A 12,163-nucleotide genomic window follows, 5' to 3' on the forward strand; every position below is an offset into this window, starting at 1 on the left:
TCCCACCTTCACCCTTGATCACACCCTTTTCTTTCTAAATTCCCAACCCCTACATCTCCATTCTCCCATCCCTCCATTTCACAAGCCCCATTTTATGTTACTTTCACGGTAATGTCCGAAACAAACAACCTATTCGTCCATTTATGTAAATCGCGAAACTGTTGGCCCCCCCACCCCTTCTTTTTGTTTAGTTTCATTTCATTACTTTCCCTCATAAGCCACATCTTTTTCACGATGTCTACGAAAATTGTTGGTCAGGTTTGCGTGTCTTTTTTGTTTTTGGTCCATCCAGCAATTCCCCATTGGTACCATTGTCCATTGCTTTCGTCTGTTGATTTTCAGGTTCTAGGCGGAAACATCCCGATATAGTGGCTATGATGTCGCCTGTTTCAGTTTTTTCACACCTTTAACATCGTGTTCCTCTGCTTGTTCTTCTCTTTCTATTTTGCTATCTTGTACATATACATATATAGACACTGGCTACTATTCTCGTATGAAAACGGAAACTTGTTTCTTATAGCCTCTGCTGATTTCTGCTTGAAACGGATTTATTCCTACCCTTGCTACCTCTTTCAAATCTGGGAAGCCTAACAGGTCTTAGGTACCCCTTGATGACAATATATGTACATGTTTTATCACTCAGCAGACGAAAACCCCTAGCCCAGCAAAATTTTAAGTGATTATTTCTCGAGTCATATTATGTGAGTAGCTGGGTCACATGCGGATACCATCATTCACCTTCTTGAGTCAATCAACATACAGCAAAAGCAAAGCATTCATCTTCGGGCTGCCTTTTTGGAATCTCTTTCTTTACTAAGCTGCAGTTTCCACCTGCGTTTCAACAAAGGTCTGGCTGTAGTTGTTTGTTAGCACGATCCACGGGTAAAAAGCCACATATTTTCGTACATATTTTCGTGCGTTTCAATGGTTTTATATATGTACTTACTGTACTCCGTACAAGGTGAAAGGATGTCATGGAAGACTTGCTATGAAATAAATATTATGTTTGGCTCAGATATTCTCCATACTGGACGCTTGGGTTCTTGCAAACAGAAAACCCCCCGCTGTTCAACAGGACTTGCCAGTCGTTCATTATGTAGTTATGCCGATCGACTGTAACTACTTGGAGCAATATACTGGATATCCTGACTCATCCCCTCATGATTAAGGGAAATTCTTCCCTTAGGCACAATTTTTGGCGTAAAGACCAATGATTTTATTCACTCTTCTTGGTTGTGATTTTGAATGAATGTTGAAATCATTATCTATGGGTGTTTTTCGATGCTGATCAATCATTTTATTTGTGAGGTTTCATTTTTATATTTCCAGGTTCCAGGTTAATGCGTTGAATGTGCTGAACAATTTTATGGAACGGAAGTATTTTCTTTTTTTTTTTTTTCATCTTTCGCTGATCGAATAGCTGATTTTTCGCGTACCTCCTCTGTATAGTCGAATCAAAAGCTTGCGGGTCGTATTGACACCTATAATGATGACCTTATTGGAGAAGGTGGTTGCAATCAGTTTCATATTTCCTTACCGACCACGAAATTAACATAATAAAAATAATGATAATAAATAATACTAGTAATAATAACAATAATGACAATAGCAATAACAATATGCAACTATTGCGAGGGTCATATGTAAGATTCAACTCCAGTCAGCCAGGTTGCCAGCATGTTGTCTTGATTTGTCCATGCTGTTGTTGTTGTTGTCTCTGATATCCAGTTTGTTGAGGGCGAGTCTCCGCTCCGTTGCACGTCCCCACAACCTCGAACAACCCGCATCAACCTGCACAGACACAGCCAGCGCCAGAGCATGCAGACAGGCATTGGCAGATAGGAATCTGCATGGTGGGCGGACGGGCTGATGAACTCTGGGACTGACTGTTGCCTATCTACACACGCTGATTGGCTTCCCTCTTCCATGTTCATGTCCACTCTCTCCACTTGGAGGTTCGGGAGATTTGACAACGAACGACTCATCTTAAAAACCAGCCGTCAATAACAACCGGAATCTGGTGTATGACTGCACTACGGAGAACGGAAGATCAATTGGCATTCCGCCGGCCAGTCTAGCGCCTGCCTCTCGAACCCCATGCCCTCCAAATTCAGGTAACGAAGTGCACCTTGCCCGATATCCACCATAGTTCAGCCTAATACCTTGACAACACCAACTCTGAGCCAAGAACATCACGGATATATCCGCTGCACCTCTTTATTTACAAATAAAAGTCAACTTTGACGTCTTCTTAGAATAATGGCCCCCGATCTAAATTCTGTTCCTCCTTCTCCACGCCCGCGGGGCCCTTCCAGAGCACTGTCAACGGGCGTGCTGCAACCTACTGCTACCAGCTCAACATCCGCTCAAGCCTCTCCTTCAGTTTCTCGACGAGTCTCGCAAGTCATGGGTCCGCCTCCAGTTCCACATTTCCCCACGTCACCCGGCCTTGCGTCTGGCGATAATACTGGAGTGGGGGTTGGTCCAGGTATGGGTTATTTTCTGCTTTTCTGTCACTGCCATACCCTTGTCCCGTGTTCTACTGTGTGCTAACCATAGCAATTCATTTCTTCACAGGGCCAATCCGACATCCTCGGCCCCTTACTGTTGCCGATCTACATTTGGAGCTAGAGAAGGAGCAGGAAGCAGTGGTACGGAATTAACTCCTCCCCCTTCTCCTGAAAAGTGATGAATTGACTGACGAATATCAAAAATCAGGTAAACCGTCTCACGCGAGAACTCACCCTCCTCCGCCAGCAGACAGCCTCAGCAGCATCCACGACATCCTCGACGTCTACCAATCTTAATGACTCCTCAGATCCACAACATCCCACTGCGTCACGCCGCAATCGATCATCTTCGAACATTAGTTCCAGAAGCGTTGCGGGAGCAGCATCAGGGGTGATAGCAGGCGGGGTGACAAGCATTGCCCCCTCTCGTGAAAGGGAAGCGCCATCCTCCTCTTCACGCCCATCCCTTGACATTCCCCGGGGAAGTCTCAGTCGCGAGGCGTCCGTAACATCACGTCATCAGTCCGGAAACGCGTCACCATTGCTCTCCTCGCCAAACCAACACCAGGCAGACTATTCATCGCACCACCACCACATGTCCAACCAAAGCACTGCATATCCCCCTTCCCACCGCACATCCATGACCTCGCACACAGTCCCACTCCCACCTTCCCAACTCTCCACCACGTCAGCAGACCGCGCACGATCCGGCTCCACGTCCTCTTCTGTTTTATCAAGGTACGAAGAAGCAGCTTACCATCGAGCAGAACTCGAAGCGGTGAAGCGGGAAAATGACATTCTCCGCCGACGAATTCGAGAACTTGAAGCCAATTTGAAAGATTATCGTCAAACACCTGATCCGTCGCCGCCTCCACAACAGCAGCGCACGACGGAGGACGACCACACTGCCACAACCACGTCTAGTCTTGAGACTGAATTAAGGGAGGCTTCGATTGCTGACGATCGCGTTATCAGGCGGTGAAGCATTAGGTTCCTTGAAGGACAAATGGTCCTGGAGGACTACTCGAGATATAAGGATGTAGATACCTGCTGATGCACCGCCGTTAACTTCGTTTCTTTCTTTTTTTGCTTATTCTTCCTTCCCCATATAATTGCCACCACCTAATTGTTGTTTCACTCTACTTTTTTTTTTTTACATGGGATGAATTTCTCATCTTCTTCTAATGACCCCAAGTTTTAACGTAACCACGATATCACTATTATTTCACGACACATGAGACCACATTACCTCACACTATTTTTATATTTTCTTTTAAAATCCATCGTCTTTCTCTCTCTTTCACACTTTCCTTTCCCCTCTTCTTTTTGTCAACCCATGACGAAAAAAGGTTTACTTTTTATTTTGATCAACCACAGTGCCGGGGTTAATGTAAACAAGCTCAAGTACAAGGTTAACTAAAGTGCACATCGTTTTTACGACAATAAAAGAACTATCTTATCTCGTTTTCAATCCATTTTGAGGCTCCCGTAAATCGCCTGATTTTCACATGCAAACATCCAGCGCACCAGGGTGTGGCTTGAGAGCCGCCGGAACAGCCACGGAAGCAACGGCGACGTCATATGTGGCGCAGTCACCGTTCAACCCCTCGATGACGATGCGGAACAACATCCAAGGCTGAATGTTGCGATGTGCAAACAAACCCCATCTTCTCGCACAGCTCTATATCTACCTGGAGAGCGTCTCCCTGGTCTTGCTTTGCGCTGGAGCTGTCTTCAATACAACTTCAACCAACCCAATAACGAATCCTACTCTACCACTGTTCAGTGTTCTCCCCCACATAGAGCGATCATACCAATACTGCTAGTACTGTTATATTCAAGTTCTCTTCAACGATGTCCTCCCACACCACCGTTCACGTCGCGGATATCTCACCCAAGACGAGTGAGAAGGAAGTAAGAGATTTCTTCAGTTTCTGGTATGTATTGCTGTCTTTATCCTTCCCTGTTCATGCTATTGTATAAATGCAGCTACCAACAGTTTATAATCCAGTGGAAAAATAACCTCTCTATCAATTACCCCTAGCTCAGGCGAGCAAGACGCTCCACAGTCAGCAACAGTAACATTTGAGAAAGAAGCGTGAGCTCCCCACCTTCCAAGCCCCGACATACACACTCCTGGAAATCAAACTATCAAATACTAAACCGGTACGCTCCAGCGCTGCTAAAACCGCCCTTCTGCTCGACAATACCCAACTTGGTCCGTCCTCCGTCAAGGTAACAGCAGCCGCATCCATCGACGAGCTAGCCGGCCCCAAAGCCCACGCGGAATCCCCTGAATCCAAAAACGACACCGCGGGCATCCACGACATAGAACAAGAAGACAAGCCCCGCTCTCGCATAATCGCCGAATACCTCGCGCACGGCTACGTGATCAGCGACCATGCGATCCAACAGGCCATCTCCCTCGACAAGAAGCACGGCTTCTCCACGCGTTTCCGGAACGCGCTGGACAACTTCAACGCCAAGTTCCACGCCACTGATAAGGCCAAGGACATCGATAGTAGCTACGGCATCTCCGATAAGGCTGCAAGTGGCCTGCGCGGACTTAGTTCGTACTTTGAGAAGGCCCTGGGCACACCGACGGGGCAGAAGGTGAGGGATTTCTATCTGCAGAGTGATAAGCAGGTGAGGGATATCCATAATGAGGCGAGAAGGCTGGCGGATTTGAAGAGTGGGAAGGCGGAAGAGGCGGAGGGGGTTGAGGGGAAGGGAAAAGCAGAGGCAAGTCATGAGGTCTACTCTGAGGAGACGGAGAAGAGAGCGACATGAAATGCCGTTGGAGGATAATAAATCGGTAAAGGGAAGATGATATGATTAGGTCGGACAGTAATATACTGAGAGGGGTTATTGCCTTTTTTTTTTTTTTTTCCCTTTATGTCATTTCGATGGCTTTTAAGCTACCCAGTGTCATTGTTCCTGGAATGGCAGCGTCGACAACGATTATGATATGGTATGATAACCTGAAATTCTCATCGCCTGAATTTGTGCTATTTGCTTAAGCTTTATTGAGTTGTTGTTTTTGCTCTGCACACTCTTTTGATGTATCCGTCTACCCCTGTAGCTCGCACCGTTTTCAAATATTTAACCAATGGTCGGGTCCTATGCTATTATTGCAGAACTACCTTGTTTCAAAAATTGGAATTCCTCTGGAAAAATATGGGGATTGTATCCGGTCCCCACGAGCACGCTCACTCATTTCCATATTTACCAATTCATCTCAAAACCAAAACAACGAATCCGTAACAAGTAGTTAGGGGAAAAAATAATAATAAATAAATAAAACAAGAACACCCATCAACCCACCCCTTTGCATCATCACATCACCCAATATGCACCTAAACAAACAAAGCCCAACCAAACCTACCTCCCCTTCATCCCCACAGGACCCTTCTTCGCCGTCTTTGTCGCTGATTCCTCCTCAAGCGCATGCACTGGGTTACTCTGCAAATGCACATTCCCCTCCACATCAACCATTGCCCCCGGAACGCGGATACCACACCCGCCACCGTGATGTTCACCAGTCCGCTCACTGTTGCTCGCCAGGTTCCGCAGAGGTTGTTCCGAATCTGTAGCTGTCTGCTCGGCTTTTCCGGTCCAGCCAGGGATGTCGGATCCTTGAGGTCCGGTTTGGCGGGAGGGGGAAGGGGATTGGCGGCCGGCGTGACGGGAGGACATATTTGGGGATATTTTGGGAGGAGGAGGGTTGGAGGGGATGTGGCTGCTCTATAGATATATATGTATATATAAATATATATATGCCGCGTTTTAGTGTTTGTTCCCGTCCGTTTTTTGGTCCCCTCTCGTACAACACAGTAATGAGATGTGATGAGATCGGCCTGTGAAATTATTCTTTGGTATATTTGGGTCTTACCCTATGTTCGTTAATCCATTTGGCACACGTTACCTACAACCCACGTATAAATATCAAGTTCCAAGAGGGGGGGATGGTTTTAATTTTACTCGCAAAACTTGGACTAAAAAACATCATGATGACGTCTCTTCCCCCCCCCCCCCCCCGGCGACTAACAACACGCAACCCCCTAACGAAATTTGATTCTTTGTTGTTCTGCTCTATGGTATCAATGGTAAGAAGAGAGGATTTCGCCTGTTTTTGGTGTGAGCGGAATAGTATCGTTTTGGCAAAACTTTCCTTAATTGTTCGTTCATTCGTCGTCAGGCAAGGGGGACATCTTCCCTTCGTGGTGGTCATTTTCCTGTGGTTACAACAAGTTGGTTGGACATCCGAGTTCCTTCTCCATGAATTCCTTAGCCCACTTAGGAGATGCTTGGACGTGAGCGTGTTATATTGAAATTTACATATTTTTTGTACCGCGTAGGCTTTTTTCTTTAAGTGGTTATATTTTGTGCATATGCACACCCTGGAGAAAAGTGTAAGAATCAGGTTTCATTCCACATATGTAGTTTGATGTATAATTGATTTTTATATCGTTCTTATATATACCCGCCCTCTTGTCTAGTTTTACGTTAGATTGCATTGCGCCAGAGATTTCCAGAGAATGATTTAAAAAAGCAAGTTGAAATTGGGTGGGAATGAGAAATGTGCTTAACTAATGCATTACCGCCTCCCGAGGTCGGTATATATAGTAATAGGAGTCTAGGTCAAGGGGCGCGATGATATCAGAGTTTGGAGGAGTGAGATGATGATAGGCTAGGCAGCAACTTATAGTTTCCAGTGTGGAAGATGGCTTTCATAATACAAAGAGAATAATCCCAGTGATACTTAACCGGTCCCGTGAGTGGAGAGGCTGGTGGGTTGACGCAAGGCCAATGGAGTTGTATCGCTGGGGTTTCCTGGGTAGACGTGGGAATGAAAACTATCTAATGAAAATCAGTGTAGAATAGAATACGACAGGGTAAGAGGGACTAAAAAGAACGATGGGGCGAAGAGGATGAAGGACTAAGCGCTTGAAGGACGAGGGATGGAGTGAAAAAAAAAAAAAAGAAAAAAAAAGAAAAAAAGAAAAAAAAAACAAACAAATCGTGAGAACAGAAAAGCTGTCTTTCTGGAATCGGAGAGTAGACCCACAAACTAGAATCAGTGACATTTGAATTGAGATAGAAGGAAGAAAACTAAGGGAGTGTTCGTAAAACAAAGGGGGTATATCTACCCACTTTGAAAAACTCATGTCGGTGCCTAGGGGAGTGGAGGATATGTGTGGTATGTAGATAGATGACGCTAATAAAGTAGGGGGGATTGATATGAATAAAAATTAAAAGCTTTTGTCGTCTTTTATGTCATTCTCATTTTATTGCCTTTTTTGTCTTTTCGTCTCTGTATTGCTGGCTAGAAAGATTATGAACCACCATTTGCCTGTGCCGCTGCTGCTGCTGCGGCGGCAGCAGTTGCATTCTCAAAAGCTAATGCCTGCGCATCGGCTTCGTTGACAACGGTCTGGATAATTTGTTGCTCTTCGGAATTAAGGATTTTGGTCAGGTTTTCGTAAAGGGCCGGTTGCTCTTGTTGTAGATCTGAAGGGCAACATGTCAGTATTCACTGAGTCAACGAGGAAAAGCGAAAAAAAAAAAAGCTGAAGTGGACTCACTCATCAAAACGTTCTTGAATAAGCTATATGGCTCAATTTTATCCAATGGACTCTCAAGCAAACTCTTTTCGTCAAGGTCATCGTCCTCATTGCCGGGCATCGCTGAGTATTTCATAGCCTGTGAAGTGAATCTTAGCAGCCGCTGAAATAAGTATCTTTAACCCATAAAATGTTAAAATCTTACTTCTTGGTTTAAGAACTCAACATAAGATTGACTCTCGTCGTCAAGGTCTCCATCAGGACCCTCATCTTCATCTTGTGCTGTCCACTCCACTTCGCCACTCCAATCGTTATTCGAGTCGTCATCATCGTCCCTTTCATAATAACTTAAATCGACATTAGAAGTAGCTTCTTCGCGGTCTGGAATTTGGTCAGCATTGAGCTACGTTTAACCAAAAAGAGGTTTCATGGTGAACATACGCTTCAAGGCCGCTGGAAGGGTCTGGAAAAGCTTGCTAATCCCCTGTAGGAGGCGGGGCCAGCCTGGTTGTACGCTTGCTGGCACATCATTTCCTCGCAAGGTCAATAGTGCGCTGATGGCAACGATGCAAAGCTTCTTGTCATGGACCCTGGTAAAAATGTCCATATTCGAAAACCAAGTACTGAAGAATTTGTTGGTCCATTCTTTGGACTCCAGGAATTGGAGCGATAGCAAGGGGTTATAGTAAATGGCATTGATTACCATCTCCATGAGGTGAATCCGGTAAGACTTGGCATGCGTTTCATTCGAATTCAATACCGCCATCGCTAATGAGATGAATGTTGGGATATATTGATCGACTTGGCCTCGAAGGTTAAGCATGAGAGCTTCTGAAAGTTTGCACCCACAGATTCTATCAACGCCTCCAACTTTCTCGTCATGGAAAATGTCTTCCACCATACCAACGAGAGCTTGAAGGTAAGCGGGGTTTTGCGTCAAAGTAAAGGAGCCAAAGGTTACAAAATTGTCTAAAGCTGGCAACATATCTATAAATAGCAACATTAGCTTCGCAAGTCATTTAGTGTATGGAAACCATTAACTAGCCTTCAAGGTACAACTCCGCTCCGGATTTGAAAGTCTTGTGCATGAGGACAAATGCTTGCCACATCGTTGGAGAGATAGACTTGGCGGCGAAAGTGCAAGAATCGATGATCTCAAAGACTTCGGTATACAAATCTGTACGGTTTGCAGTTAGCGTTGGGTCAATGATAGGGATACAAGCAATCCTACCATAGAGTTTATTGTCAAGGGTAATTGTGATGACAGGCATTAAAATGGTTTCGAGGTGCAGAAGAACATCTGGTGTGCTTTCCAGAGTTAAAATGAGAGTTCCTATGGTTTGGAGTACTCCCAAGGCAGTGATGCTCTTGTCATCTAGGAAATCGCCGTAAATGTCTTCATCACCTTTCGAGGTATTTTTTCGATCATCAAGCATATCTCCGATAATACGCAAGTAGGTATCTCTCAGTTGCTCGCACAGAGCCACAGCAAAAGGAGTGAGTTCTGCCGAGAAGGCTTCAACGAAGTCTTCCATGACGCTTGCAAGCGGATCCAAGTCCACTTCATTAGAGAGCTTGAGGAGCTGTTGCATGATTTGTGGGATACTAGTTTGCATCGAGGTCCGAATAACATCATGGCGAATAAGCGGCTGGAGGGCAAGGGCAGCTTCCACTCTCACGGGAAGTTCAGGGTCGGCCAATGCATCCAAAATATTTCTATAAACTCCCATGAGGTTGTTGGTGTCATTGAAGTCTAGTTCATTGAACTTTTCCAAAGTGTCGCAAGCCCGTGCGCGGAGATAGCCGTGGGGGCTTTTAAATTCTGGGAAAACGTGGCGGACGAAAAAGTACTCGACTTGGTCAGCAATAGGGCTCTTCTTGCCCAAAATTACGGAAGCCAATGTGCCAATCATGCGAAGGGCGCCCTCCTTTTCGCGAGGAAGTTTTTGGTCATCTGGAGACGATTCGTACTTGCTCACAATCCCGTTTATGAAACTCAAGATAGAAAATGTCTGCTTCTTCCGGCTTTGTGTCAGCGCTACGAGGAAGTTTGTAGCTGCGACATCTGGTGCAGAAACCTCTTCATATATATTCAACTTCCGGTGCAAATACTCTGAAGGGTCTGTCTCAAAAAGCTCAATATCTTCATCAGACTGGCAGAGTACTGGGAAAATCAGGTGTTGAATGAGATTATCCATATGAGGTTTCAGATGGTCCCATGTAATTTTTGGCTTGACACAGTCTTGCAGAAAGACCAAAGTATAAGAAAGTGCAGGCTTGCTTAGCCATTGTCCGTTGACCCATTTATCGATTTCCCCCAGGTAACCCTTCAGAATCTCGGGGGCAAAGGTCGAGATGAAAATCTTGGCATACTGGGTGTATCTGTTCGAGCTGGATTTGCCGATAAGATTAGGGTTGCCGTAACTATGAGTATATCGCAGCTGGTTAGATCGTCTTTCCTTTCAAAATATAAATTGACCCATGAACGTACCGAACGAATAGACGGTTCAAATTGGCATAAGAGCATTTTTTGGCTTTCCACCAATGGTTAAGTTCCCGCTCATCTACATCTTCTAGCAGGGAACTTGCGGGAGGGATTTTTCCAATGACTCTCAAGAACAAAGTGCACCAATCGACCGTTGCTTGATGGGTCATCAGGAAGTTTGGCATTTCAAACTGTAGTGAACCGAAAAATTTTCGCGTCAGTTAAAAACCATCTAGGATCCCGAGGCCCATAGCGCCCTTGGAAATGAAAGTTTTTATCACCCACATAGGTGGCGTTCTTATACGCCTTGACAACTGTCCGCAGCATCTCCCCCGCTTCGATGCTTTCCTCATTGATGAGCCGAGACCCAATATCCAGTAATCGCGGAAACGAGACTTCCACCACTTTCTCAAAATCCCCCCTCTTGTCGCTCGCCTTGAATCTGTAAACACGACATATTGCCAGCAGACACTGCAAACCCGCGAAGACTGAGTTTGCGTCGTTGGTATTGAGTAGCTGGACAGTCACGTCCATATAGTCAGGCCATCTTGAAGGGAAATCGTATTGGAGGACCTTGGATAGGATAGGGGCCAACTGAGATCGAACGGCGGGCGGGGAGGAGGCGAGTAAAGGGATAATACGAGCTCGGAATGGAGCTCGGTCTTCATCTGGAATGGCTTTGTGAATGGATTGTTCTTCGGCAGGAGCCCATCCTCGAGTAACCCGATTTTTCAGATATACCACCGCTAAAGGTGGGAAAACAGGAGATTTGAGTCAGCAATACACGAGACACAATAACCTATAACTATGGCTAACCAAGCGGACGAGAAGGCGTTTATGTGTTTTCGAGGCAAATAAATATAAACACGGCGAGGTTGTTTTCTTACTCGATAGTCGAACTCCATTGTCCTGCTCCGCCTGTAAAATATCCAACAGCGCATTGACGAATCCAGGCTGCTCCTCAGCCTAATATAATGGCAAAAAAGAGTTAGCGGAATTACCGACATACATATTCAGAAATTCTAATTGAATAACATACGAATTTCAGGTCCGCCTCTGCCTGTTGTCGAGTATCCGCATTGGTGTTGAGGGTCGCTTGGATACGGTCTCGGAGGCCTGCGACATCCATCTCGTGCTTATAACAACCCCCCAGCACCAGGCCAGAGGAGGGGCAGATCTAGAATTCCAAGTTAAAACAAGGCAGGTTGTTGCCTCGGTCCAAGCTGCGCGACGTAGCGTGGGTGATTGGGGCGTGTAGGAGGATATGGTGATGGTAGTGTTCTGTGGAGAGGGAAGTTGGGCAGAAAAGATGAGAAAGCACCGATCGGTCGGTGGGGTTTACAGTTTTAAAATTGAGGTTAGCATGGACAACCACCTCTTATTTGTTTACTTTTTTTTATCTGGCGCTAATTCGTAAAAACAATAATAAAAGAAAATGATAATTCGTCCAAATACAGTGAAAGCTATGGATCGAAAAAGGCGAGGATATAACCATCTCATTTGATTATCTACTTTATATCCTAGAGACCCCGGCAGACTCCAGTATAAAAATATCGATAGCTGGCTTCTTCCGGCGTCACACATCAATTGTTAGTGTGAATCCT

At 45.5% G+C, this 12,163-nt stretch overlaps 3 protein-coding genes across 3 annotated transcripts; 1 reads left to right on the forward strand and 2 right to left on the reverse strand.

The window, feature by feature from the left end:
* Positions 1–4,364: 4,364 nt before the first annotated feature.
* Positions 4,365–5,300, forward strand: HCAG_08169 (conserved hypothetical protein; the record flags this gene model as incomplete). The annotated part of the gene is made up of 2 exons (XM_001537010.1): positions 4,365–4,447; positions 4,688–5,300. 2 exons carry the CDS (start codon positions 4,365–4,367, stop codon positions 5,298–5,300), a joined length of 696 nt encoding a protein of 231 aa, XP_001537060.1.
* Positions 5,301–5,604: 304 nt separating this feature from the next.
* Positions 5,605–6,206, reverse strand: HCAG_08170 (predicted protein; the record flags this gene model as incomplete). The annotated part of the gene is made up of 3 exons (XM_001537011.1): positions 5,605–5,630; positions 5,835–5,866; positions 5,896–6,206. 3 exons carry the CDS (start codon positions 6,204–6,206, stop codon positions 5,605–5,607), a joined length of 369 nt encoding a protein of 122 aa, XP_001537061.1.
* A 1,639-nt stretch (positions 6,207–7,845) lies between these two features.
* On the reverse strand, positions 7,846–11,688 carry HCAG_08171 (conserved hypothetical protein; the record flags this gene model as incomplete). Its single annotated transcript, XM_001537012.1, has 9 exons — positions 7,846–8,021; positions 8,096–8,213; positions 8,280–8,455; positions 8,516–9,061; positions 9,306–10,498; positions 10,566–10,750; positions 10,845–11,305; positions 11,447–11,525; positions 11,599–11,688. 9 exons carry the CDS (start codon positions 11,686–11,688, stop codon positions 7,846–7,848), a joined length of 3,024 nt encoding a protein of 1,007 aa, XP_001537062.1.
* Between the last annotated feature and the right edge of the window lie 475 nt (positions 11,689–12,163).

The sequence above is a fragment of the Histoplasma capsulatum genome, genomic scaffold, assembly GCF_000149585.1.
Source record: "Histoplasma capsulatum NAm1 scaffold_10 genomic scaffold, whole genome shotgun sequence".
Taxonomy (NCBI): domain Eukaryota; kingdom Fungi; phylum Ascomycota; class Eurotiomycetes; order Onygenales; family Ajellomycetaceae; genus Histoplasma; species Histoplasma mississippiense.